Raw genomic sequence first — 27353 nt, 5'->3', positions numbered from 1 at the left:
CAAGTCCAATTAACAACCCTAAATATGATTGTGCAGTGGGTTTTTTGAGCCCCCGGGGAGTAGGGGGACGTTGGGGCGGGGGCGGGGGCGGGGGGGGGGGGTGTTGTTGTTGGGGAGGAAGGGTCCGGTCCACTCTACATAAGTCTTCCTGCCCATTTCCCCTACCCTCGCTTCACTACGCCTCTTGGTGTATCCTCCCAATGTGATTGATGAAAGAATAAAAAATTAGGGAGAATTGTAATTTTGATCCCCAATGTGACGCCCCGAAAAGAATGAGAGTGAGGACCCGGAAATTTTCTAATTTTCTAAGGTTTATTTTATTTAATCGCCCGCCTTTTCTACAGTTTCTTTATTAGAAAAATTTCCTAGATAAAGTTTATGAGCAAAGATAGTTTTAAAATGATTTTTCTAGTATCGGTTAGTTTTTGAGAAATTAAAAGCGTATTTTGGACGTGGGACCCGCTAGTGCGGTAAATGCATTATATTTCTGACAACTTGTTGGAATTTTGTATTAAGTGATATTATTTTACAAGGTGTTAAGATATTTGTATTGGAGAGACAAAAAGATAAGTTTTAAACCTAAAGGTGACAAGTGTCACCATAAGATTTAGTCTTGAGTTTGACTACTATTCATAACTTTACCATTTAATTAAAATTGGTCAAAAATCTCTTCATTTTGCAAGCTTCTTGGCCGAATTCTCTTGCTCAAAGAAGGAAAGAAAAGCTCTCAATTTACTAGTCTCCAATCTTGCCCAATCTTTCAATTAAACCGATTAATCTTCCAATTACTCCATTTTACCTCTTAGTTTGGTGGAGTTGAACTTGGTTGTGGAGTTGTTTGGAAAGCTAAGGTGACTAGTTGCTCTATCTCTTGTATTGCTAAGGTGAGTTGTGAAGGACCCCTCTCCTTCCTCTAATGATGTTCAATTCATGATTGGTGGTGGTATAAGATGCACTTTTATGGATTATATCTTGATTTTGGTTGAATTGGTAAAGTTTTATAATTATTGGAGATTTTTCTGTTTTCATATGGATATGATTATGGGGTCATGTATGATGATTGGAAATGATGTTTAAGGACTCTATAAGGTGGAAAAAGTGGTCAATTGCAAACAATTTCTGTTTTGGAAGAAATTTTGGAAAGTTAGGGTTTATGATGATAACATTCTGCCCAAATTTATAGCTCATAGATAGAGGCCGAATTGGCCTTGGCTTAAAACATGAAAGTTGTAGAGAATGATATTTTAGAGGTGCCTGCAAAATTTCAGGTCAATCGGAGCAGCGTAGCTTGTGAAAAGACAGAATTCCCCTTGCTGTCTTGGTTTTACCCGAATTTGGGAATTGCTTCTGTAATTGGTTGTTTTGGTTAGGAATGCTTCCGAATTGGTTGTTAAGGTCTTCTGATGAAATGTAGCCCTGTTTCTTAGCTTTCATCTGGTTTTGGAATTTCTGAATTTGGATTTAGGTAGACTGATTTATGATGTTTCCGCTAGAATGCGTTCTGTGAATCTGTTTTTGTGATTCTGGTGTAGTATCTTGCATTTTTGACCTTGTTACACTCGAAACTGGGTTGAGTGACCTTCTGCAATATTGTAGCCATATCTCTTAGTTTCGAAACGGTGTATCTTGTACCTTCATCCGACAATCGTAGTGCCTTTGGTGTCATTACCGTAAAAGGATGTCAAAAGCTATTTTTCTGGTTTTGAGCTTAACTTTCATTTCCGAACTTTTCCCTAGCTTGACTTGTACTAGTACTACTTGGAACTTGCTGAATGGCTATTGGATGAACTTGTTGTTGTGTGTGTACCTTTGGGATTGGCTGAAGAAATAATGAAGCCATGATGGCTGGGAAAGTAAGCAAATTTAGGGGAAGTGCTGTCCAATCTTTGAGAACGTTTAATCGCTGTGAGTTTGGGTTAATTCTTGGTAGAATGAAGAGCTTGGACTTGATCGATGAAAACTGTCTATGATGGATGAGGATTAAGAGCCGTGGTTGGTGAGTGACCTCAAACTATTTCTGAAGTTATTTATGAACCGTTTCCTGCATTATTTACTTTTGAACTGTTTTCAAAGTTACTTTTATACCGTTTTCTTGCATTATTTACCTTTAAACTGTTTCCAAAGTTACTTTTGAACTGTTTTCTTGCATATCATGCGTGCTTGCCTGTGAGTGTTCCTTATTTGCTATATTTTCTTGACTTCATGACTTGTATTATTGATTGATAACGTGTTAAGTGCTTTGAATGATTTCCAAAACAAGCTTTCTAGGCGAGTGTGTACTTTATCGCACTCGACCTAAATAACTGTGCAATTTTCAAGGATTTAATTATTGAAATGCTAGTTGCGCATGATGTAAGCCTTTTGGGCTGAACTGGCCATTGCCCCTTGTTACCGGTCGTCTCGAGGCAGAAACGGTCTCGGTCGGGCGATTAGGGACTTGGGTGAACGTTTGATATACTCGAGTATTACCTTTGTAGGTTGGTGGAGGTTGGTGGAGTCTGGTGAATGAAATGAATGACCAAATGAGCAAGGGGTTTATTTATAAAAGAAAAGAAAATGCATTTTTCAAAAGTTTGAAGGAAGGAGGAAATGTCAGGAGAACGAACGTATCTTTTTCATGAATGTTACTATCGCTTTCCATTGTAAATGTTTCTTGAATTATTGATACTCCATATTTACTGTTTTGCAAATGTTGTAGTTGTTTCTGGTCTTATCATTTGGTTTATGACATCATTGATATATGACATCATTGAAACGAACTATTGTGAAATCGATTTGATTACTGATTTTTCTGGTTACTCGCTGAGCTTCTAGCTCACCCCAAAAAATATTTTATTCCCCTCCACAGGGCTCAAGGTGAAGAAAGGGCTTGTTGTGCTTATTCACGTGAATGGATGGCCTATATTTTGTACAATTTGGATTTGGAATCATTTTATGTATAGTTGGAAATTGTTTTCGCTTCGCTTATGACATGTAATTATTGGAGACTTGGATGTGTAATTGTGGGAACATTTGATGTAATATTTGAGATTTATATTGTAATATATTTGAGGATTGTAGTGATCGACTGAGTCCTGGCGAGAGTTGGGCAGGCGGTCCGCCGAACCCTGGGGTACGCCCTAGGGGAAGGTGGGCTGTCACACCCAATCTATAGTGTATGCGCGGAATTATCCCCAATCTATTTCGAAAATCAATTTGGGTCCCCAATCTATTCAATTTTGTGCTAAAGTGGACAATTGACAGAATCTTTTCAATTTCAATCAGAACTAAGTCACGTTGAGATCACGTGCCAGCACCTAAAACCCCTTTTTCAATTTTTTTAATTTCTAAAACACATTTTTTCTAGTGGCTTAGCTTTTGGCATGGACACTCCTGTCCCATCAGCCAGATCAATCTCCTTCTTGCTAATTCTTTTCCAATTAAAACTCTGAATTAGAGATCCCAAGGCCAAACCCAGCACCAGTTGTGCTAGGCCAGGGCAAGATCTCCTTCCCATCCTAAATGGAATCAGCTTTGATGGCTGAACTTGCAAGCCTTCGAATCTCTGTGGCTTGAAGCTTGTTGGATCATCGCAAACGTTTGAGTCCCTGTGAACTGCCCATGCATTAACTACAAAAGTATGCCTCGCAGAATATTGTATCCCCCAATTTTACAGTCATCGGACGATTCATGTGGCACTAGCATTGGTGTTGCTGGGTACAACCGAAGTGTTTCTAAAAGAATATTATGAAGATAAGGAAGATTGGATAGATCATGTTTGTCGACCAATCGATCAGTCCCTACTTGAGCATCCAATTCAGCTCGAGCTTTCTCTAGCACCTCGGGATGGTTGAGCAAAAGAGACAAGACCCATTCTATAGTCACTGATGAAGTGTCTCTTCCGGCCGTAAGCATGACCTACCCCAATAATATACTAGTGGTTCAATTGAATGCTCATTCCAGTTCAATGGTGAAGAATGGCTAATAGGGAAAGAATGTACTTACCAGTATAATCCCTTTGATGATTTGGTCCGTATAATCCCTTTGATTTCCAATTATTATCATCCGCTCTTCTCTCTCGGCTGCTTGCTTGCTTGCTTATGAAGTAGTATTGCTGTTGCTCCTGTTGTTTGTGCAGGAGAGTTGAACTGGGTCCGCCTCGGACGTTGATTGCAGATTATCTCCATTACTAATGGAGGCAAGAACGAGACTTGGACTGGGAGGCCAAGCTGAGCTTCTTACTCGTGCTGTGGGTTCTGGGGATTTGAAGGCGGCAGCCAACAAGAGGAGTAATTTGGATTGTGAGATTACCCATTTCATGTCTTTGTTTAATAAGACAAAAGGCAAGAGAAAGCTGAAAATATTAAAAAAACGTATTTTAGAAATTAAAAAATTGAAAAAGGGGTTTTAGGTACCGGCACGTAATCTCACGTAACTTAGTTTCGATTGAAATTGAAGAGATTCAGTCAATTGTCCACTTTAGAGCACAATTGAATAGATTGAGAACCAAAATTGATTTTCGAAATAGATTGGGGATAATTCTGCACATACACTATAGATTGGAGATCAAAATTACAATTCTCCCAAAAAATTATGAGGTCATTGACAAAAAGGTTTTAGAAAGGCGTAATTAATGCAAATGTATGTAAAGTAAGAAATTAAATGATTGATTGAAAGTTTATATAGTTGCTATAATTAAGAATGTGAAAAAGGAAAAGAAAATAAGTGGGTGAAAAAATAAAGAAAAATTGATTGTTACCAAAAATAAAATAATTAAAAGCTACAAAAATACTTAAAAGCTAACTCAAATAGAATATTGTATTTGGCCACATGACAAAAAATAGAGCATCCACTTAGGGAAGGATTAGAATAGCCAATTCAACAACTTATCATATAGAGAACTGAACATTGTTTTATTATATGTTGCCAATTAGAATTTATACGGGTTTCTAAATGGGAATGTAGATTCCTGGTACAACAATTTCTTGGCAAGGAGCTGGGTACAATTTTTCATTGATTCGCTGGTTTTGCTACATCTGCAATTAACTAGACATTCTAAAACTGGAGTGGTGATAGTTGCCTGCCAACTGAAGATTTTGTGCTCCATTTGTCTGTGTAAAATATGTAATAAAAATACTGGTCCATTCCCAAATTAGACATAATTGGGCAACCTCATGCAACGCATGAGGCCACAATTTTATATACATACATACATACATATATACACACACACACATATATATATATATATCTGTGTGTGTGTGTGCGCGCGCTCGCGCGTGAAACGTGCTCAGGATGGGGATCAAAATTTGCTAGATATAACAAGTTTGCTATTTCTAACTCCAAATTGAATTAGAACAATTCGTACTATAAAGATGTCAGTAATAACAAGTTAACTGAGAATTACAAAATTATTTAGAGATCTAGTTGTAATATAAAAAAATTATGGAAAAAAATAAAAAAAATAATAGGCATGGTTTATTATGGAACTGATGCCCTTCATTTGTAGGATGTCATAGTTAAACTACTATTATTTATAGGATTAATCTTCTACATGTACACAGTCATTATCACTATGCTTGACACTAACTTTGAATTTGGATTTGAAATCCAAATTTTATATATGCGTTGTTCATCTAATTGTGACAGTGCATACACTGTAAGTGTTTATGAGATTTACTTATATAGAGATTGGGGATCGAATACATTCAATTGTGATATTGCATAATATATAAGGTTAATTACATTTACCTCTTTCATGGTTCACTGGCCTCATTCCAAGTTTCAAAAATTACACTAATCTCTGTTGAGGTTAATTATCTTGTAACACTTAATCCAATCAATAATTAAAAATCGATATTAAAAGAGAGAAAATAATATGATTCCATCATTGTCCCTCATATACTATATTATTTAATTAATTTAATACCAACCCACACATTAAAGAAAAACACTAAAATTTACTGTTCATTATTAGGGATCAAATCATACATGGTATCAAAAAATAGGATACCATTTTATATTTTTCACTTAATATAAGATCCAAATTACTTTTTTCAATTATATACCCATTGTCAAACATGATCAACAACAATTAATCAAAAGATTTGCAACCAAAATATTATAGAAAACAAACTTTAACATCATAAATATTCTTGTCAACACATTAAAGTTTGTTACTAAACTTTTTATTATATTAAAGTTCGCTCTTTGTAATATTTTGGTTACATTTTTTTTGATTATTTGTTGTTGATCATATTTGACAATGAGTTTGTAATTGAAAAGAGTAATTTGGATCTTATATTGAGTGAAATATACAGAATGATATACTATTTTTGATGCCCTGTGTGATTTAATCCTTGATGATAAACAGTAAATTCTAGTGTTTTCTTTAATATTTGGGCGAATATTAGTTTAATTAAACAATTCAATAGATGAGAGCCAATGGTGGAATAATATTATTTTCTTTCTCCTAATATCACTTTTTAATTGTTGGTTAGGCCTAGATGTTACAAGATAATAAATCTCAAGAGAGGTTAGTGTAATTTTTAAAAGTTAAATGGAGGCCAATGAAATAGTCAAAAACCACTGAGAAGGTTGAGGTTTCTGAAATTATCCCTTCTTTTAAAGCAGGAAAAGAAATGGAAATTTACTATCATGCTCGTTTCGTTATATGCTTTCGAATACTACCGAAGCAATACCAAGTATGTAGGTAAACTTCATGTATGTCCATCCCTATTCCAACATTTACTTGGACAGTTGGCATGCAATTTGGTAAAAGTTGAATTTCAATTCATGGGTGACATTGAGCATTGGCAGTTAAGTACACAAAATGCCCATGACCAAGGCAAATAGATGTTTTTGAAGAGAATGGTGTTTTGTGATAAAATCATATACATTTACATATCTTTCAAAAAATGGTTTGTTCATTCCTCGCTGCATTTGGTCTTATGGATGCTTTATTTGATTTTGATGCTTTCTAAGACTGGCTACTGCAAAAATTTTTTCCTTTTGCTATGATATATTCTTTATACTCTTGAATCATGACACAGTTGCAAGAATGTTTCAAGGTAGTAGTTAAAGAATCAACTTCTAAATTGCATTCATCATCTAGATCTTAAATGATATTTTTCCCTTTTCTCGTTTCTTTCATAGTTTAATGAGATTTTTCATTTGACTTTTCTTAAGCTCTTAGTTATGTTCCCTTTTGATTTACTTTGGGTTTTTCTCTTTCCATATATCTCACCTATGAAATTAAAAACTGTGTTTGCAACTTTCTTTTTTTTGCTAATTTGAGAAGGGAAAGGTAGAAAGGTAGGACAAAAAAGACATGATATGAAGAAAATTTTGTGCCAGCTTAAAGTGAAGTCTTAAAAATATATTTCTAATAGGGAAGATGTAGGATTTAAGAAGTGAGTAGGGGACATAAGACTTCTAATTCTTGGAGTCTCAACCTTAGCCACTAAATTAAGGTCTCATTGACTGCTTAAAAAAAGTTTTAAGTTGAGGATACTAATTTCTATTGCTGTTTGTCGTTTTGCAGGACTTCTAATTGCTAGAGTCTCAACCTTAGTCACTAAACTAAAGTCTCCTTGATTGCTTAAAAAAAAGTTTTAAGTTGAGGATACTAATTTCTATTGCTGTTTGTTGTTTTGCCGGACAAAGCGATCTGTCCATTGTGGAATTATGGCAAAGAATGGTGAGGAATCAAATCTGCCAAGACGTTTGTAATGATTTCTTACTTTGCGTTGTTCATTGTGTAATATCCTGTAAGGACTTCTAAAAGCAGGAACTGGAACTTTTATTTCCATTTCTTGATTTTGTAGCTCTTCAAACAAATTGTATATAAAGAAAGATATTTAGCTGGGTCGCTTACGAAAAGATGTGAATGATTTCAATTTCTTCCCCTTGTCTTCATCATTTAAATCCTTGACGTCTTCCTACTATATAACCTGATGTATTCAAAAGGCATTAAATTGTATCCCACCATTTATATAACGATCAAAGATATTGGAGAAGTGCCACGAACTCAAAGTATTATCCACTTGATGAAAAATCAAAAAAGAAGAATTAGTGTGCCATGAATAGTTATCTTATTTTTTTAAAAAAATACTAAGCTTAATATGCAACAGACATGCACCAAGCACCCATGCCTTGCGCGGGTCTTCCATCACAGTTTACATGTCTCCTTTTGGATTCGACTATTTTTTAAAAAATTAATTTTTCAAACACAATACCACAATAATATATAAAAAAATAATTCAAAAAATATATCATCCATACAATATATCAAAAATAACTCAAAAATATAAAAAAATAAAATAAAATAAATTTTACAACATTTTCCACCTATCACCACCGCCACCCCCTCCCTCTTTCACCTCCTTCCTCCCTTCCCCTTCCTCCTCTCCCCCCCACCGTCTCCCCCTCAATCTGGTCATGAGAGTGGGAGGGAAAGGAAAGGGGAAGAGGGAAAAGAAAAGAGGAAGAGGGAGGAGAAGGTAGAGGAAGAGGGTTGGCGGTAGTGGTTGAGTGGTAGTATTGATTTTTAAAAAGTAACATAAAATTATTTTATTTAAAATTTGTCCCAAAATATATTTTAAAAACTCCTCCAAAAATATCACAAAAAATATATTTACAGTAAAAGTTTTTCATATACAGTGTTACAATAAAATATTTCAAAAACACCTTAAAAAACAATTAATCCAAACGAAACGATAGATATATGGGTTATTCACTTATTCAAATGTCCCTCCTCAATATCCCCGTTTTACTTACTCCTTGAACGCCCAATTTCGTCCATCTCCCTCTTGTGCTATTACGTTTTTCCTAATCAAGCTCAATTTGCATGAAAGCACGTCATGTTCAGACCAAATTACTCCCATAAACTCTCTCATGTGACTTTTGCTTTGGTTTTAAAAACAGAAATCAAAGGGACAATTCCACTGTTAGTCTTTAGATTGAGTCATTGGCTATAAGATTTGCTTGTAGGTCCTATTTGATTGTACTCATTAGTAGCAATTTTACTGGGAAAAGGGAGATTGATGGTATAGCATAATCTAGCACGGTGATATTAGGAATTCCACCTAAAGAGATGAAGGAAACCTTTTCCTTGGAAGGGAAAGGGTGATAATAAAAAAACAGGGAGAGGGAAGGGGGAATTTAACTCAGATTTTTTAATTTCTGATATCTCAACTTTAGTCACTAAGTTAAGGCCGCAGGTGGAGGTGATAATGAGGTCAACTTCAACTTTTTTTTTCTTTTTCCTTTTTGAACATACATAAATATTTTTAAAGCCCAAAACAATTGAGTTTATTTCGAGTAACTTCATTTATTCACAAAAGTTTGTGCAAGGCACATGGTCAATTTAAACCTAAAATGGGCTTCCTATGTTAATTAGACCTGATTGGTAAAATTACAATATAACAAGGACAAAATTGATGCAATTGAACATTGGAGGAGGTAAAGTAAGAAGAAGGCTTTTTGGTGAGGGGGCTTTTGGAATTAATCTTAGATATATAGATACTTAGATCTATACTAAGAATTTGAAATTGAATTAAAATTACATATAAAATATAAATTAAGATTTACAAGAACTCAAATTCTTAATTATATTTATATAACCTTGAGAGATCTGTCGAAAAATTTGATATTCTCTCAAATCCCTTTAACTTTTTCAAGAGAAGAGGAAAAGCAATTTTCAACCAAAAGAGCAAAATTAACCTTACAAAAATTCTGTTGCATAGAATACCCCTTAGCTCTCTTTTATTCCCTTTTTCATTGCTCCTTCTCTCATTTTTTTTTTTCTTTTCTTTCAACTTTTAGCATTGCTATACCATTACTGACACTGCTACACCACCATGACAAGCAAGCACCATTGAAATGGAAGGTACAAGAAAATTATAAACAATGAACGACATACAACAACCGAGCAATATCAATGTAGATCAACAATGAAACCTATCATAACTATACGAGAAAATTGAAAATAAACATTAAAAAGCCATGCCAAATTTCCAGACACCAAAATCCAAGACACAATCTTATCATGTTATGAGCCAATCTACCTCCAATCTAATTGCTATATTTAGCAACAACAAGATGAAAAAAATAACAAATAAAGCTGACATGAAGAAGTCAAATGTAGATTAAAGGATTGACCCGATTGGAGGCCTCGTGAATCAAAGAGGAACATGCTCCGTGAGTGTTGGTTGATATGAAATTTCAAAGACAAATAAGATTTGGTGCGATATGGGAATATTGGGGGGGATAGGGACTTGAAGACAAGGCACTCTAGGAAGGAGAAATGGGTTTGCAAGATTTAGGGTTGAAGAATCATCAATTTGAGTGGGGTAGCCTTGTAGAGCTTCGTAATTTTTGATAGAGTTATTGTGAATTGATGCTATGTACAAGAAGAGATAGACAATTTGGGTAGTTTATTTATTTCAATTAGGACAAAATTGTCATATAAACTTCTTTTGAGCAATCTACAATAAAATAGTAATAGAAGATAGTAAAATACAACAATTGATTAGTTTAAGGAGTAAATAAAAAATCTGATATAGTTTAGAGGTGCATTTTGCGATTGACCCTATCTTTTTTTTTCTAATCGTCAAGCAAAAATACAAAAGTGATCTCAGGTTTGTTTGGTTCATGGGCTAACATAATCCCATATCATCCCATGTTTGGTTGCTGTTTATGTATGGGATGATACATCCCACCTAATCGAATTAATCCTGTATATGGGGGTAAAATAATCACATTGGCAGTGGGGGGAGGTGGTATGAGTTATCTCAAAATGAGTAAAAGGCAAAATGAGTAAGGGGTGGGATGATAACAATTGGAACTTATTTGCTACTAATAGAACAATGCTTTGTTCTAACAACTAGGCAAAAACTTTGATAGATTTGGCAAAATTTGAAGATGTGACAAAATTTGGGCCACATGGTCTACATAGACCGGGTCTACTCAAGTATTTGTCTAACAACTATATAAACCTACTGTCTAGCTATAATATTATCTAAATTTTGGACTAATTTTCCCTATTAATCACATAGTAAAATTTTGAATGAATTTGCCCCAACTAATAAAAGATTAAATTTTGAACTAATTTAATCATATTAATGATATACCATAATTTTGGACTAATTTGCCTACATTATCAACAAAATTAATTTTTACTCATTTGCCCATATTAATGAAATAATTAAAGTTATGGACAATTTTGCCCCTACAAATAAAAAACTTTTTATGTTTTGAAGTAACTTCCCATTTTAACAACTAAGCAAATCTTGGACTAATTTACCCCTATTATTAATAAATTGATTTTTTGACTAATTTGGCCCACTAAAATTTTAGTTCGATTTACCCCTGCTAAAAGAAAAAGTAAATTTTATACTGTTTTGGCTTTACTAGTTAATTATATATATCTTCTTGGTCAAATTTAATTCATAAAAAGTTAGGCCGGTGGATTGAGACTGTGAACCCATTTAAAAAGGTTGAATCAGTCCAAAACGAAAAAAAACTCATTTGTTGGTTTGGGCCCAGACCACACAAAGCTCACATCTGTGCTGTTTACTAATATCAATCTCATGTTCAAATCAATCAGTATACATTTATATCAAGCTCATGTTTTGACAATTATGTGTATGTATGCGTATGCTGTGTATAAAATTTTCCCCTATATTGGAAAGTATTAACATAATATATTACTATTTTTTGGAAAAGAATGAGGAATACCAAATAGCAAAAAGAAGGAACTACAGTCAATGCGAACTGTATGTGTTTTCTTAGCATAATTTATTTGGATAATTAACTATTATTTGGTTTGTTAAATTGAAAGTCACCAGCAAACATATGAGCTCCATGTATTTCATAATTTGTATGTCAAATACTACAATAGATCCAAAAGTTTCATGTATCTACAATCTGCAAATGTATAATTAGTCAAAACATAAAAATTTATAAGTTATTTTCAAAATGTTAGATTGAAGTATGAGAATATATCAAAACATTCAACATAACAAAACTCCACAATACAACTAAACTGAAGGGGCAAAGCGTATATATCATTGGAAGCTTAGTGTCTATACACCTAAAAAGGGTGACATACTGAAACATTGAACAAAGTAAAGCTACGGAGTACGAACAAATTTAAGGGACAAAATGTATACCATTATTGAAAGCTTACTATCCGCACAAATACAAGGATATCGACAACAAACAAGGTCAAGTACAAAATGATATTTTTGTTTCTCATATGCTACCAATTCAAAGACTACCAAGCATTGTTAGAGATTTGGATAAGCGTGCAAAAATTGGAAGTTAAATGAAAAATAATGGTATGAAACTTTCCCTATCACCCACATTTTGGCCTTTCCCATTGATATCCACTCAACAACTCACTATGTTTGTTTAAAATATTGTCATTCATCATTCACCACTATTCACTATGTTGGCTAAAGGTGGCAATATAGATAAAATGATTCGTAATTGGTTGGATGATGAATGAAATTTATCGAATCCATTTATAATCATTTAATTAATAAATCTTGAGGATCTAAGTGAGAACCAATTATCATTTATCATGTAACAAGATTGGGTGAGCAAAACCCGCAACTCATTATCTTATTTAGATTTTTGTTCCATTTTTTCCCTTACTGAATAGTTATCCATGTATAACAAAATCTCTGATAAAATTCAGAAACCTATATGTACAAGTAGCTGAAATAAAGACAAAATGTTAAAATATCGACAACATCTTGCTCGAATACAGTCAAAAAACTCACAATGACATTATTGCAGTCATCCCAAGTCCCAAATACTATATACAGAATTCGTCACCTGCTATCCTAGTGCTACACTGGAAGTTGTATTTTCTAATCTGATCCTCCATTCTACCATTAGTAAGCTTCAAACATATGTGCAAAAACCTCATCATACAACTAAACGGATTCCGATTCTAGTCTGACACAAGCAAATAGAAAACAGCAAGATATTACCAAGGAAAACACCTCAATTGTCCAAGAGTCCCCTCAAATCTATGACTGTGACTCCTCTAGCTATCAAGATAAGTCCTTATCAGCAAAATGCAGAAGCTTTTTAACTCTTAGAACCAACCAATGTCAGAGTGAAATGGTAATGCAAATTTACTTTCTGTGCAGGAGTTACAATCATCCATGATAAAGCATGAAGTTCTTTCTTCATGATTTACCTTGATGTTGTTGCCTAGTCTTGTTTATAGAGTTGTTCCTAAATAGGATTCTTTCTGCAATTGGGCCAATATTTGGATTTATCTTGATATTGCTGTGTAGTCCTGTTTATAGAGTTTAGTTCTTTATGCAACTAAACCAATAATTTGTGATGTCCTCCCCCTTGATTAAACATGATAATGTTAGACCATTGTTACAACATTGAAGTATGGGATGTGTTAAAATGATTCCTTGCCTTGTTGGATGTTTATACCAATATTAGGACAATGAAATTTCAGCAAATTATACAAAAGAAACGGTGTTTTAAAAGCTAAAGAGTTTTCATTTCCATAATTTTCCAAACAAAAAAAATTTTACCAACACTACTAATCATGAATTTTGTATGAACTAATTTAGAAAACTATTCCTCCATGCTTCCAGTGAGGTTTTGATGATTCAAAGTAGATGGCGTTGGATTAGGCCTCCTCGTTGTCTTAGATTCTTGAACATATGGGAAGCTATTATTAATTACAGAATGTTTTGGTTCCTCGTAAATTTCTCAAGGTTTGTGCCTTTGTTGGGTTCAGATAGTTAGGCGCCTATTGGAGCCAATTGTCACACTTGTGCCAATAACATTGCTATTTGAATTGTGCCAAAAAGATGGAAAGCAAGCCGATATAAGACATTGGAGAAAAGGGGAGAAAAGCATTGCAAGTGTTTATGTCTATGGGCAATTTGTTGTCTTAATTTCTTTTGAGCAAAAAGAAAATGCAGAGCTCCATGCAGCAAAGGCTGCTGTGCAGAAATTATCTTACAAAACCAATGAAAAGTTTGGTAGGGGCATTATAGGTGAAGTCAATAGAGCTACCGAGATTGAAGGTGCAAACCGAAAGCTCCATGAGCTTTGTGGAAGGAAAAGATGGCCAAAGCCAAACTACAGGTACTTCTTACTCAACTACAAGTAAATGTGAGTGATGACAATTTTGGATATTGTAAAACTATCAAAACATTTAAAATTACAAATTTGTGGAAATTTCATTATAGAATAAACTCACGAAGAAAAAATATGTATACATCTATAGTGTATACTTAAACTTAAAGCAGTTGGTTATACATTATGTTACAAAACCATTATTTGATTAATGCGAATCACTTAAAATTCCGACACATAAATCAAACACACTAGGTTTTAGTTTCTAAATTAACAAACCGAAAGCAACGGCTAATTTATGGTGAATGAGCCAAGGGAATTGGATGGACATTTTTCTACAAATAAATTTTGATTTTCTTAATTTTTTAATTAGTTGAGGGATTGAATTTTGAACATAGAAAAATTTTTACTTATAAGTGGGATGGTTAAGGTGATAAGTAAAAAATAAAATATGTATTTGCATTTCCGCATTATTTTTTCTTACAGTTTGATTAAATATGTCTACAGATACAGTCGCACACCATAAAGATGCTATAGTCTTAATTTATAATTTTTTGAACAAGCAAAGAAAATTCTACTATCAATTTGGGAATTAAACCTAGCACAACAATAAAATAAAGAACGTGTTATGAAACAACTAAAAGAGATGTATATCTATTAAGTTCGCCTACGTCCATTGAGTTTCCAAAAAATATGAAGGGACAAAAGAGTCAATGAGGATGTCCATTTAGTTCCCTCATATTTATGTACCATTGATTTTGTTTTGCCTATAAATAGAAGTCTTTCTAACATCTCATGTAACCTTTTGATCATTTGAGGTAATAAAAGAATAATTCTTTACTTTTGTCTACTTTTGTAAACTTTTCTTTATTTTACACGCGGAGCTCAAAGCCATACTCTTTGGGGTGCAGCTCTGTGTTGCTCGAAGCTTACAAGAGTTGCATGTTGAATCTGACTCACTTGTCTTGGTGCAAATACTCCAAGGGACACATGGTTGCCCTTGGAGACTGCAACAGGAGGTGGATGAATTGCTCAGTTTCAAGCATCATTTCCGTGAGATAACCCATTGCTATAGAGAGGCGAACAAACTCAGAGCAAGAGGAAGTTTTTGACGACTTTCGTTCTTTGCCGGCTACTGTCCGTGGGGAGATTATCATGGACACTTTAGGTTTCTCTAATTTTTGTAGAAAATTACTATAGCTTAGCTAAAAATTTGTATTAAATAACTGTCATGTGGATATTTTCATGAGATTGGATTTGTTGGCAGGGATTTTCGTCCATTTATAAGAGGAAACTCTGTCAAAATTTTTAATAAATAAAAAAAAACTCTCTTATGCATTTTGCTGCTTTATTAGTACCCCCTCCGTCCCGAAATAATTGTCGCACTTCGGGTCTTGAGCTTTTTTTCAACAGTGCTGCATTTTTGTCTAAGTTCCAGCCGTGCCCCTTCTATGCATTTACTCCATTGAGTGGCAGAAAGAAAATGAAGGGATGACAAGATGTGTGGGAACCATACTTCAAAAATGTCTCCAGCCATTTTTTGGAAAAGTACCTTGCACGCCATTGTTTGCATTTGCTGTAGGACTCACGCATACCAGTGCAACTCTTGTAGTTTTATGGGGCCCATCAAAAGCTTAAAAAGAATCTGGTATATTTAAGGGCATGAGATGGAAATGGGGGAAAGTTTTATTGCCAATTATGGTAAGTGACATTAATTTTGGGACAGACCAAAAAGAAAAGTATGACACTTTCAATGGGACGAAGGGAGTATTAGTTTTATATCACATTATCAGTGTGAGTCTCAAACTTTGAGTAAAGATGTAGTATAACTCTTTAACTTTGAGCAATCAAGTACAAGTTTCTACTTTTGAGCTATCAAGTACAAGTCTCAAATTTGAATGATTATTGAACAAATGTTTCTATCCTTAAGCTCTCCTTGAGGTAAGATTCTTCCACAAACTTATTTTATTTTCTTATGATTAATCACGAAGTACAAGTGTTTACCATTAAACAATCATTGAGTACGAGTCTATACTTTTTGGGCAATCTTTGAGGTAACCTTTTTCTTTTGAACTCAATTTATTTCTTTATTGAATAATATTACAAAATTGAAACTTGTGCCTCTTGATATCCTTGGAAGAATTATTTGGCATGAATACTAGATGTTGAAATACATCTCGGTTCAATGGATCGTAGAGAAATCATTATAAAAAATCAATGATACTTTAGAATTTAGTTGTCCTTTAAAATAATTAAAAGAAAAAGATCTGACCACCTGAAGATGGTCATTTTTGCAAAAGTCCAATATGATAAATTTACCTAAGGCTACAAGATTTTCAATCAATTAATGAACATAATTCTACAATGTTCAAAATTATTTCGTAATCAGATTGTACAGAGCAAATATTACTCATGAGATGTGTTAAACATAATATTCTCCACACTTCATTCCTTGATTATGCTCATGTAGTAGCAATAATGGGAGAAAAAGATTGAGAAGTCTTCTATACTGATTACATGCCTTCTTGTAGTTGAACAAATTTTGAAATCTGACCAATTAGCTCTAGTTCATTTCCTGGAGTAAATGCGACTAAATTTTGAAATATTAGCTGTGGTTGTGGTCATGACCATAGTTTTAGTAGATATGTATATTAGTATAGCAATAATAGAAATTATCCCCTGGAGTGGATAATATTGGAAAAAAGGACAAGAATAGAAGAATCCTAAATTACATGCTAATGCTAATCTATTAGTCTTTATGAAGTATCACTGAAAAAAAGATCCTGAAGATCTATTAATGCGATGTAAAAGATTATTTCCACACCTAGAACATGATTAAATATTTTGTTAATCTTTATGATGTATTAGTGAAAAAGAAGGCAAATGTCTTGAAATACATTTGACCAATCAAAATTATAACTTTGAAGATATTGACACAATATCTTGATGTGGCCAATTTCTTTAAACACCTTGAAGGTATGTTGTGATTAGTTAGATTTAAGATGGTAATAATTGTACTTTCTTCCTAAAGAAGAAATAAAAGCAAAATATTTTGGATCCTTAACATGGTAATGATGATACTTTTATCATTGATAGTGTAATGAATACACACAAAGATACAACTAGGAAATTCTAATGTCAACATTAGAAATGCTAGTGCAGGATTGCTTGAAGGCTTTAGAAGAGTTACTATATTTCTCTCTAAGGGATCAAAGGCTAACATAAATAATGAATTACTATCTTCTAATATTTGAAAAAATAGACTGAATTTTACTGATATCCTATCAAAATAGATATCATATTAAGAGAAAAAGTGAAATAAAGTTTGATTATACCACAAACCATTCGAGGTTTAGTTTATAATTAATTCAAAATCATCACTCACAATAAACCAAAAGTTTACTGATCCCAATGAATTTATAATTTGACAAAAGTGAAATTTTGCATGATTGTAAGAGTCAATAAGTACTCATACATACCCTTTTATATTATATATGACTATGTCATGTATCGATCACTCTCTACAATTAAACATCGTCAAATATTAATGAGTGATCTATTTATTGAATAATTTATGAACATTGTGATGAACTATAATTCTCAATATTAAGGGGAGGAAATAATCAACCAAAAAAGAAAATCACTTAAAAATAGTATTGAATTTACTTGATCCTCTTATGAAACAATTTGAACTTGAAGTTCAAAAGATTACCTATTTGGAAACAATTACAAATTAATTATAGGATGTATTTATAGATTCCAGAAGAGTTACTAAATAATTTCAACTAGGAATACTCTGATTAAAATTGGTATCCCTAAAGGACACATACAAGTGCTATAAATGAGTTTAAACCTAGCCTACCAAAAGATATCTTGATTTCAAATATCTCCAGAGATTAAGTAAATGTCAGGAACAAAATTCAACTTCCTGAATTGGTCGCTCCTGAAAGAGAAGAAGCAAGAGAGGAAGATGTTTTGGGATGACATTCCTTCACCTCTATTTTGTGTGAGTAGTACAATTGACATATATATACAAGATTGAAATAATCTAGATCCTAAAATCAAGCTATCAAGATCCTAAAATCAAGCTAGAATAATTAGCTATCTACTTCCTATAATTAAACTAGAATAATCAGGCTATCTAATCCCTATAATTGATGTATAATATATCACACGTATCTAGATATATTCAACACTCCCCCTCAAGCTGGAGCATACAAATCATATGCACCAAGCTTGCCACATATATATTTTATACGAGGGCCTCTTAGGGACTTGGTAAGAAAATCTGCAAGTTGATCACTTGAATTAACGAAACCCGTCTCAATAACTTTGGAGATCAATTTTTCTCTAACAAAATGGCAATCAACTTCAATGTGCTTAGCCCTCTCATGAAAGACTAGATTGACGGCAATGTGGAGTGCAGCTTGATTATCACAAATCAACTTCATTGGGTCACTAGTCCCCAAATTCAGCTCATTGAGCAATTGTTTAAGCCACATTAGCTCACATGTAGCCATAGCCATGGCTCGATACTCAGCCTCAGCACTGGATCTAGAAACCACATCTTGTTTTTTACTTTTCCAAGATATTAAATTGCCACCAACCAGAATACAATAGCCTGTGGTTGTGACAGCCCCACCTCACCCTAAGGCGAATCAAAGGGTTTGCGCGGACCGCCTGTCCAACTCTCGCCGGGACTTAGTCATACCTCAATCAAATCCGAAATAAAACCACAAGAAAGAAACATAATATCAAACCTAAACTTAGAGCAAAACTTATATACATTTCCATCTCAAAAGGGAGTACAAACTCAAATATACAAAGGTTTTCAATTCGTCATACATCCACCCCGTGCCAAGCACTAGGGCGAGAACCATTACAAAATTCAGAGATCTAGATTAAGTTAGTCTACACAAAGCTCCCGTTCTGGCTCACCTTTCCCTATTAAGGAAAACAACTAAAGGGATGAGTTAAAAGTTCAGTGAGGTTCCGAACATGTAATCAAGCAATAAAGCCAATGCATTAACCATGAATAGCAAGTAATGTAAGAAACATGACAATATAAAGCAATAATAACATTCATTAAAAGGATACGTGCTCACAGGGAGTCATTCATTCATTCTCCTTTCATTCCCTTATTCCTCCAATCATTTGAAAATGCGTTTTTGTAAGTAAAACCCCTCATTTGCATTGACATTCGTTCATTCATTTCATTCACCCCCTCCTGGACGTTGGCCAGGCTCTACTAGACTACAAGGTAATACTCGAGTATACCAACTTTCACCCAGAGTCACCAAATCGCCCGACCGAATCCGCTTCTGGCTCGAGTCAACAGGTAACAAAGGGCAAGGGCCCAGTTCAGCCAAACGGCTTACATTCATGAGCAACTAACATTTAATTATTTAATCATTGAAAATTTCATATTTATTTAGGTCGAGTGCGATAAAGTACACACTCGCCCAGTAAAATTCATTTTAACAGTCATTGATCACATGGAACATGTAATCATACATCCACCACAAGCCATATAGTCAAGAACAAGCCATATAGTCAATGAAAATATAACAAACAAAGAACACTCACCTATTTACGCAAAATAATATCCAAAATATCTTGCCGGATAATACCGTCAGCCACCGATGAACCCTAATATAATCAAAAGAACACATTATGCTTTAACTATCAAAGATTTAAGTGATTCAAAGAAAATTCAAATACATACTAGTACAAAATATAAATATGGTTTTGGTAGTGAAAAGAGTACATTGAAACCAAAGAACATAAGTAAAATATTTGTAAAACTTATGCTCACTCGTAAAACTTTAAAATCTCCATTTGAGTCGGAGTGACAAAGAAAACGTATTTCTATTAGTCGTAAATTTCATTTTTTCCAAGGGTACAAGTTCCGGCTAAGTTCTAACTTATATACCTCGATAAAAGAAGACGCCAATATCCTAAATGGTTCAAGTGGTATTCGCTTTCAAGCCTTGCTCAAGTCACAAGTATATCTACCTAGCTCTCGAGCGAAAATTTGGGCAATATGCCCTTTGTATTTACCTATTTTCCAACCATTTATGGCTTTATTGTTTTCCTCAATCAATCTCAAAGTCACACACAAAATCATCTCATTTCAATAGCCATTCCATAGGCTCAAAGTCACACAAGTACAAAATCAAGTTAGGAACATGTGCGGAAATGAAATTTGCGTCAAGAAACAAAAGACAGATTTGACGTTGTTTTACGTAAATGGACACAACCGAGGCTACGCTTATCAGATTGAGGTGAAATTTATACCATTTTGAAGCTAAGACAGAGAGCTACAACTTTGATGAAGATCACTTAGTCCAGTTTGTAGTGTATCTAGGTCAAAATTTTGAATTACAGAACCAGAATCTCACAAACAGGTCAGTTAACCACACTATGCGTAAACGACAATAACTCAGGCTTTCGAAGTCCGATTGAGGCGTTTCTAGTGGCATTGGAAAGCTAAGGCATAATACTACAACTTTTATGTTTTGGCTAAATACTAGTTCAGTACATATCATTGTGAAAAGACACAGTCAGATTGGTGAAATGTCAAAACTGTCCCTAAAGTTCTTCCTATGGCAGTCAGGGGTATTTTTGTCTTTTCACATGCTACAGTGCTCGGATTGAGCTGAAATTTACAGGCAGTTATAAAATATCATTCTCTACAACTTTCATGTTTTGTACTAAGCCTAATTCGGCCTCCATCGTGGTCAACCAGAACCGGGCAGAACAGGGTAGCTTGGTTTCCCAATTCTGAAATTTGCACCTTTACTCTATAAATTCATATCTAACAAGTGCTCTATCATCAAATCCATCAACTACTAGCTCAATAACATCAATCAAGAGGTAGATAACTATAATCAAAGCTGAGAATGTAAACCCCTGGCTCCATATCCAACATCTCATTCCAAACTAACAAATTTACTGTCATAAGGCAAAATTAAAAGCTTCTAACTAAACTTGAACAAGATTAAATGCAAGAAAAGGATAGGAAACCATAATACCTCACCAAGGCTTCTTGCAAGAGAGAATCACAACCTTTCCCTCCAAAGTTTCACCACACAAAGTTTCTTAAGAACTAAAGGAAGAGTTTAATCGGTTTAGTTTTCTTGTTTTCTCACTAAATCAAGCAAAACCCAAGATGAAATTGAAGTTTTCTTTCCTCTTGTTTTTCCTAAGGCTCACGGCCCCCTCTCTCTATTTTCTATGAGTTTTTGCTTTGTTTTCCTTCTCATTTACTAACATCCTAGATATTTTAGCTAAGGTCAAAGGTCACTTTTCCTCCACCAATCAAATTTAAGCTTAGGAAGACCTTAGAAACTTCAAGGTTGCTAATATCTTACTTTGCTAAGCCTCACACTATGGCCCAAATAACTTTTAAACTTTGCAATTAACTCCATGGTTCACCAACTAGTTGTTAAAAAATATCGCATGTATCGCACTAGCGGGTCCCACGTTTAAAATACACTACTCATGTCACATGAACTATCTTATAGCGAAAAATGTCTTGGAACTTAATTCCCTTATAATAATAGCTAGAAAATTAATATAATAAAGGAAAGTATAGAAAATGTCTGCTCGGAAGTAAAATAAGAGCTAGAGAATAAGAAAAATATCGAATTCTCGCCGTTTTTCCTTAACTCGTACATACTAGGGTTTTCACTTACAATTCACTAATTTATTATTATCGCCTCTAATCACACACTTAATATCATCTAAAATCCACTTTTAATCACTAAATTTGATCCACACTTTATACCGGATAGTCACATTACGGATAAGCGTAAAACCCTAATTCATGCTGACTTAAAACACGAAAAATGAAACCCTACTTTCTAGGTTCATTTGCACTTATTATGGGGTGATTGAGTAGTAGGGCTATTATAAAGTAATAATTTCCAAATAAAAGGGAATTTTAAGAAAAAAAATATAAGGAAATTTTTCCAGTCGTCACAGTGGTAGAACGACAATCAATAGGTGATCCTGCCCAATCTGCATCAGTGTAACCAATTACTTGCATGTTTCCTTTATCAGTATACAACAATCCTTGGCCAGGTGCTCCTTTGATATATTTGAGAATGCGGATAGCTGCATTCCAATGAGTATCACATGGGGAATCTAAAAACTGACTGATCACTGAGACAGAAAAAGATATGTCAGGACGTATTAATGTAAGATAGTTCAACCGTCCCACAAGCCTATGATACTTTCCAGGATTCTTAAGTGGCTCCCCCTGTCCTGGAAATAATTTAATATTGGGATCCATTGGAGTTTCGGCAGGCTTAGCATTTGACATGCCTGCCTCCTCCAAAATGTCCAATGCATATTTTCGTTGGCAAATAACAACACCTTCTTTGGATTGGGCAATTTCGATACCCAAGAAATAACGAAACTTGTCCAAATCTTTCGTCTGGAAATGGCCAAAAAGGTGGTTCTTTAACTGAGTAATTCTATCATGATCCTGTCCAGTGATAATAATATCATCGACATAAATGACAAGATAAATGATGTCTTTTGACGGAGAATGACGATAAAACACTGAATGATCAGCCTCACTATGGATCATGCCATATTTTTGGACAACATCACGAAAGCATCCAAACCAAGCCCGAGGAGATTGTTTGAGACCATAGATTGCACGTTTTAGTCGACAAACCATTCCACTAGACTTCCCCTGAAGAACAAAACCAGGTGGTTGATTCATATAAACTTCCTCCTGCAATGCACCATGAAGGAATGCATTCTTGATGTCTAATTAGTGCAAAGGCCAATGATGAACAGCAGAAAGAGATAAGATGAGACGAACATAAGACATCTTGGCCACTGGAGAAAAGGTGTCAGTATAATCGAAACCAAAAATTTGAGTATAACCCTTAGCTACTAGACAAGCTTTAAGACGATCAATTTGACCATCCGGACCAACTTTAATAGTATAAATCCAACGACAACCAACAGTTGATTTACCAGGTGGGAGTGGGACTAGCTCCCAAGTGGAATTGGAGTGAAAAGCAGCCATTTCATCTATCATTGCCTGACGCCACCTAGAGTGGGACATAGCCTCACCTATAGTTTTAGGAACAGACATGGACGACAAAGAGGACAAAAAGGCATAATAGGATGAAGACACGCGCTGATAATTGAGACAAGTATAGTTGGGACATTGATTGCGAGTGGAACGAATACCTTTGCGGACAGCAATGGGTGAGCTGGCTGAGAAGAGATCGTGGTAGGTGACGAACTTGGAATAGTTCGTGAGGCATCAGGGACATCAGCAGATTCTCCAACACCATTATCTGGAACTGTAGTAAGACAATTCCTTACATTGCGTCTCTAGTAAGTGAGCAATGGTGGTGATGCGGGTGAAGGACTCTTTAGGAGGCTGACTAATGTCAGTGTCATGAGTAAGAGGAACAAAATAAGTAGAAACAGGAATATCCTCCATGATTGTAGAATGCTCAGACTTGTTAAACTGAAAGAAAGGAGTAGACTCAAAGAACGTAACATCTGCAGAGATGATGTATCATCTAAGATCAGGAGAAAAACATTTGTACCATTTTTGTGTTCGAGAGTACCCCAAAAATACATATTTGATAGCACATGAAGACGGCTTATCTTTTCCAGGAGTGAAATCATGTACAAAACATGTACAGCCAAATGTACGAGGGAAAATAGAAAATGGTGGAGCATTAGGATATACAAGAGAGTAAGGAACTTGATCTTTAAGGACAGATGATGGCATGCGATTAATCAAATAACATGCAGTGAGAATGGCATCCCCCCAAAAACGTAACGGAACATTTGCATGAAGAAGTAAAGTACGTGTTGTTTCAACCAAATATCTATTTTTCCTTTCAGCAATCCCGTTTTGTTGTGAGGTGTGAGAACATGATGATTGATGAATGATCCCTTTAGTCTCCATAAAGGACTTGAAATAGGTGGAGAAATACTCATGTGCATTATCACTACGTAAGATTTTTATGGAAACACCAAATTATGTTTGAATTTCAGAGACAAAACTTTGAAAAATAGAAAACACTTCAGATCTATTTTTCATAAGAAACACCCAAGTACAACGAGAATAATCATCAATGAAAGTGACAAAATACTGAAAACCTAAAGTAGAAATAACACGACTCTGTCCCCAAATATCATCAGTATGGACCAAAAAAAATAGAGATTCAACTCTACTATTAGCGCTTTTCGGAAAATGACTACGAGTGTGTTTTCCAAGCTGACATGATGCACACTCTAAGGAAGACATAGTAATAGATGGCACCATCTTTCAAAACTTATTTAAACTTGGATGACCCAAACGACTATGGATTAGCAGAGGATCATCTACGGCAGAACAAGATACTGGTGTTGGTAAAAACAGATGGTAAAGTCTCTGAGACTCACGCCCTGTGCCAATCGTCTGCCCCGTACCTCGATCCTGTAAAATTATAGATTCCTCATCAAATGTAACTAAGAAGTTAAGAGAACGACATAAACAATGAACAGATACTAAACTAAAAGGACAATTGGGTATAAAAAGAACAGAATCGAGAGGCACAGAAGGTAGAGGGTTAGCCTTGCCAATCCCTTTAGCTTGGGTTTGTGAGCCATCAGCAAGAGTAATATTGGGTAGAGAAGTAAAACTATGGAGTGAAAGAGAAAAGTTGTGGATTACCAGAAATATGATTTGTGGCAGCAGAATCTAAAACCTATGGGCCAAGAGAAGGAGATTGAGAGACACATGCGCTAACATTACTAGTGTGTACAACTGAGGCAGTAGGTGTGGAAGACTGTTTGGCTGTAAACCATTTCACAAAATCTTCATACTCGGGCCTGAGAGTTGGTTCTGAACTTGCGCAAGGTTCGGATTGAGCAATATTCGCCACTTATTGGGGAGGACGTCCATGCAAGAGCCAACACCGATCTTCTGTGTGGCCAACCTTTTTATAATAGTCACAGTAGGGTCGATTTTTGTTACCATTATAACTACCTCGACCACGGTCACGTCCACGACCTCCTCTTTGGTTGGATTGAGATGCCAAAGCTGATGAATCAACAACGATAGTCTCCGAAGATGATTTTGATTCATCCGGGAGCCGTAACAGCCGTGAAAAAGCTTGAGACAAAGTAGGAATTGTGGGGCTAGCAAGAATCTGATCACGAATGGTACAATATTCTGCAAGTAATCCAAAGAGAGCCAAAAGCATAAAAAATGTACCTCGCTGAGAGAGTTGTTCCTGTTGAGTTGCAGCAGGGGGTAGCAACTCATTGAAATTGGAAAGGACCCCTTGAATTCTGCCTAAGTAAGAACTCATAGGCATATCAAGTTTTCGAGGTGCAATGAGACTCATCAAATCAGAACAAACAACATAAACACGAGATATATCATTAGTGTATAATGCTTTGGCCTGCTCCCAAACACTAAAGCAAGTCTTATGTGGACGGAAAATTTGCTTTAGTGAAGAATCAATGGTCTGCCAAAGCATGCTACACAATTGAGCATCGATTCGCTCCCACTTGGATGGATCAGTCATAGTATCATCAGGTTTAGTAGTAAGATGATCTTTATATCCTTGTCCCATAAACCATAGCTCAACGTCAGCAGCCCAAGTAAAGTAGTTACTGCCTTTTAGTTTTTCGATAGTAATAATAGTAGAACTAGTAATAGATGGATTGGCCATGAGAGGAGTTATGGATTTAGATGTAGATGTTATAGATGTATCGGATGTAGACATAACGATATTGGGTTAAAGAAAATCACCAGGTAAAATCACCGGGTGAGATGATTAGAAAACGAATTTCTTTTTTTCTCACTAGCTCTGATACCATGAAAGAGAAGAAGCAAGAGAGGAAGATGTTTTTGGAATGACATTCCTTCACCTCTATTTTGTGTGAGTAGTACAACTGACATATATATACAAGATTGAAATAATCTAGATCGTAAAATCAAGCTATCAAGATCCTAAAATCAAGCTAGAATAATTAGCTATCTACTTCCTATAATTAATCTAGGATAATCAGGCTATCTAATCCCTATAATTGATGTATAATATATCACACGTATCTAGATATATTCAATAGCTCCTGAAGAGGTCGCTCTTGAAGAGAATGAAATTATAGAAAATTCAATAAGTTTTGTCGTTATAAAAATCTTGGAACCTAAACAAATAGAAATAATATTTTTACATATAGTGTAGCACTCGATATCATTGAAATTAATGTATAATAGTTGATGGATGTCGGCGTAGAAATGATTGGCCAAAATGAAAAAATGCAATCCCATTAGAATCAGATTCTCTAACAAAACAAAAAGTTTTTGGACCCATAGTTCATACACCAAAAGGTGTAAAGTCAGTTGAATACTAATGGGTATTCAAACTAGATGTATTAAATTTCAATGTGATTGAAACTCTAGAAGAGTTACCAAAAATTGATGCATGTTTAAAGATAGAATTTGAAATCAAAGATTTTGAAAAAATAAAATTTTGCCTTGATATACAAATTGATCATATAATATTTTTATTCATCAATTACCTAGAAGATATTGAAGTAATTTTACATGGATAAAGTACTTCCATTAAATACCCCAGTGGTCGCCTAGTCACTTGATCTTAGTAAGGATTCTTTTAAAGGAAGAGCAAATATGAAGAGATACTTATTTCTAAAATACTGTACATTAGTACAATTGGTGCACTAATATATCTAGTCACTTGATCCTAGTAAGGATCCTTTTAGAGAAAAAGAGAGAAAGATCAATAGATACTTGATCCTGAAATGCCATATCTTATTACAATTTGTGCACTAATATATCTTACTAATTGCACATTACTTGATATACTATTTGTAGTGAATTTATTAACAAAATTTAGTTTCTCTCCTAAATGAAGACATTGAAAAGTGAAAATCTTATAAATTTATTTATCAAGGCATTGCCAACTGTAATATTTGAGAAATTGGTGAAAAAGATTGTAATGCATCAACTTAAAAGAGCTCAAAATGATGTTTGAATCAGAAGGAAAAATTAATACACAAGATTAGTGTACTCTTTTTCTTTCACTAGATTGCTTTTCATTGGATTTTCCCTAATAACATTTTAACGAGGCATATTCTTCATGTAATGGACATCCAAGAGGGAGTGTTATAAAATTACTAAAGGAAATATATGTTCATTGAGTTTCCCTAGAATATGAATGGACAAAAGAATTGATGTGGATGTCCATTTAGTTCCC

General features: G+C 34.6%; 1 protein-coding gene across 1 annotated transcript; it reads right to left on the bottom strand.

The window, feature by feature from the left end:
• Positions 1–3609: 3609 nt before the first annotated feature.
• On the bottom strand, positions 3610–25859 carry LOC140014180 (uncharacterized). Its single transcript, XM_072064600.1, has 7 exons — positions 25343–25859; positions 25115–25300; positions 23515–23634; positions 23314–23429; positions 22937–23260; positions 22085–22846; positions 3610–3897 (listed from the first exon to the last, which is right to left on the bottom strand). Exons 1-7 carry the CDS (start codon positions 25857–25859, stop codon positions 3610–3612), a joined length of 2313 nt encoding a protein of 770 aa, XP_071920701.1.
• Between the last annotated feature and the right edge of the window lie 1494 nt (positions 25860–27353).

This window comes from Coffea arabica, chromosome 9c (genome assembly GCF_036785885.1).
Source record: "Coffea arabica cultivar ET-39 chromosome 9c, Coffea Arabica ET-39 HiFi, whole genome shotgun sequence".
Lineage (NCBI taxonomy): Eukaryota > Viridiplantae > Streptophyta > Magnoliopsida > Gentianales > Rubiaceae > Coffea > Coffea arabica.
The sequence above is the reverse complement of the archived record's forward strand: the minus strand, read 5'-3'. Positions and strand labels throughout refer to the sequence as shown.

Excerpts from the sequence above, each read along its gene's own strand:
- LOC140014180 (XM_072064600.1), bottom strand. The coding sequence starts at position 25,859 with ATGTCTACATCCGATACATCTATAACATCTACATCTAAATCCATAACT. Across the intron at positions 23,261-23,313 it reads ACCCATTGCTGTCCGCAAAG|CGCGTGTCTTCATCCTATTA; the intron begins GTATTCGTTCCA and ends CTCAATTATCAG. Across the intron at positions 3,898-22,084 it reads TTGATTGTCGTTCTACCACT|GTCATGCTTACGGCCGGAAG; the intron begins GTGACGACTGGA and ends TTATTGGGGTAG.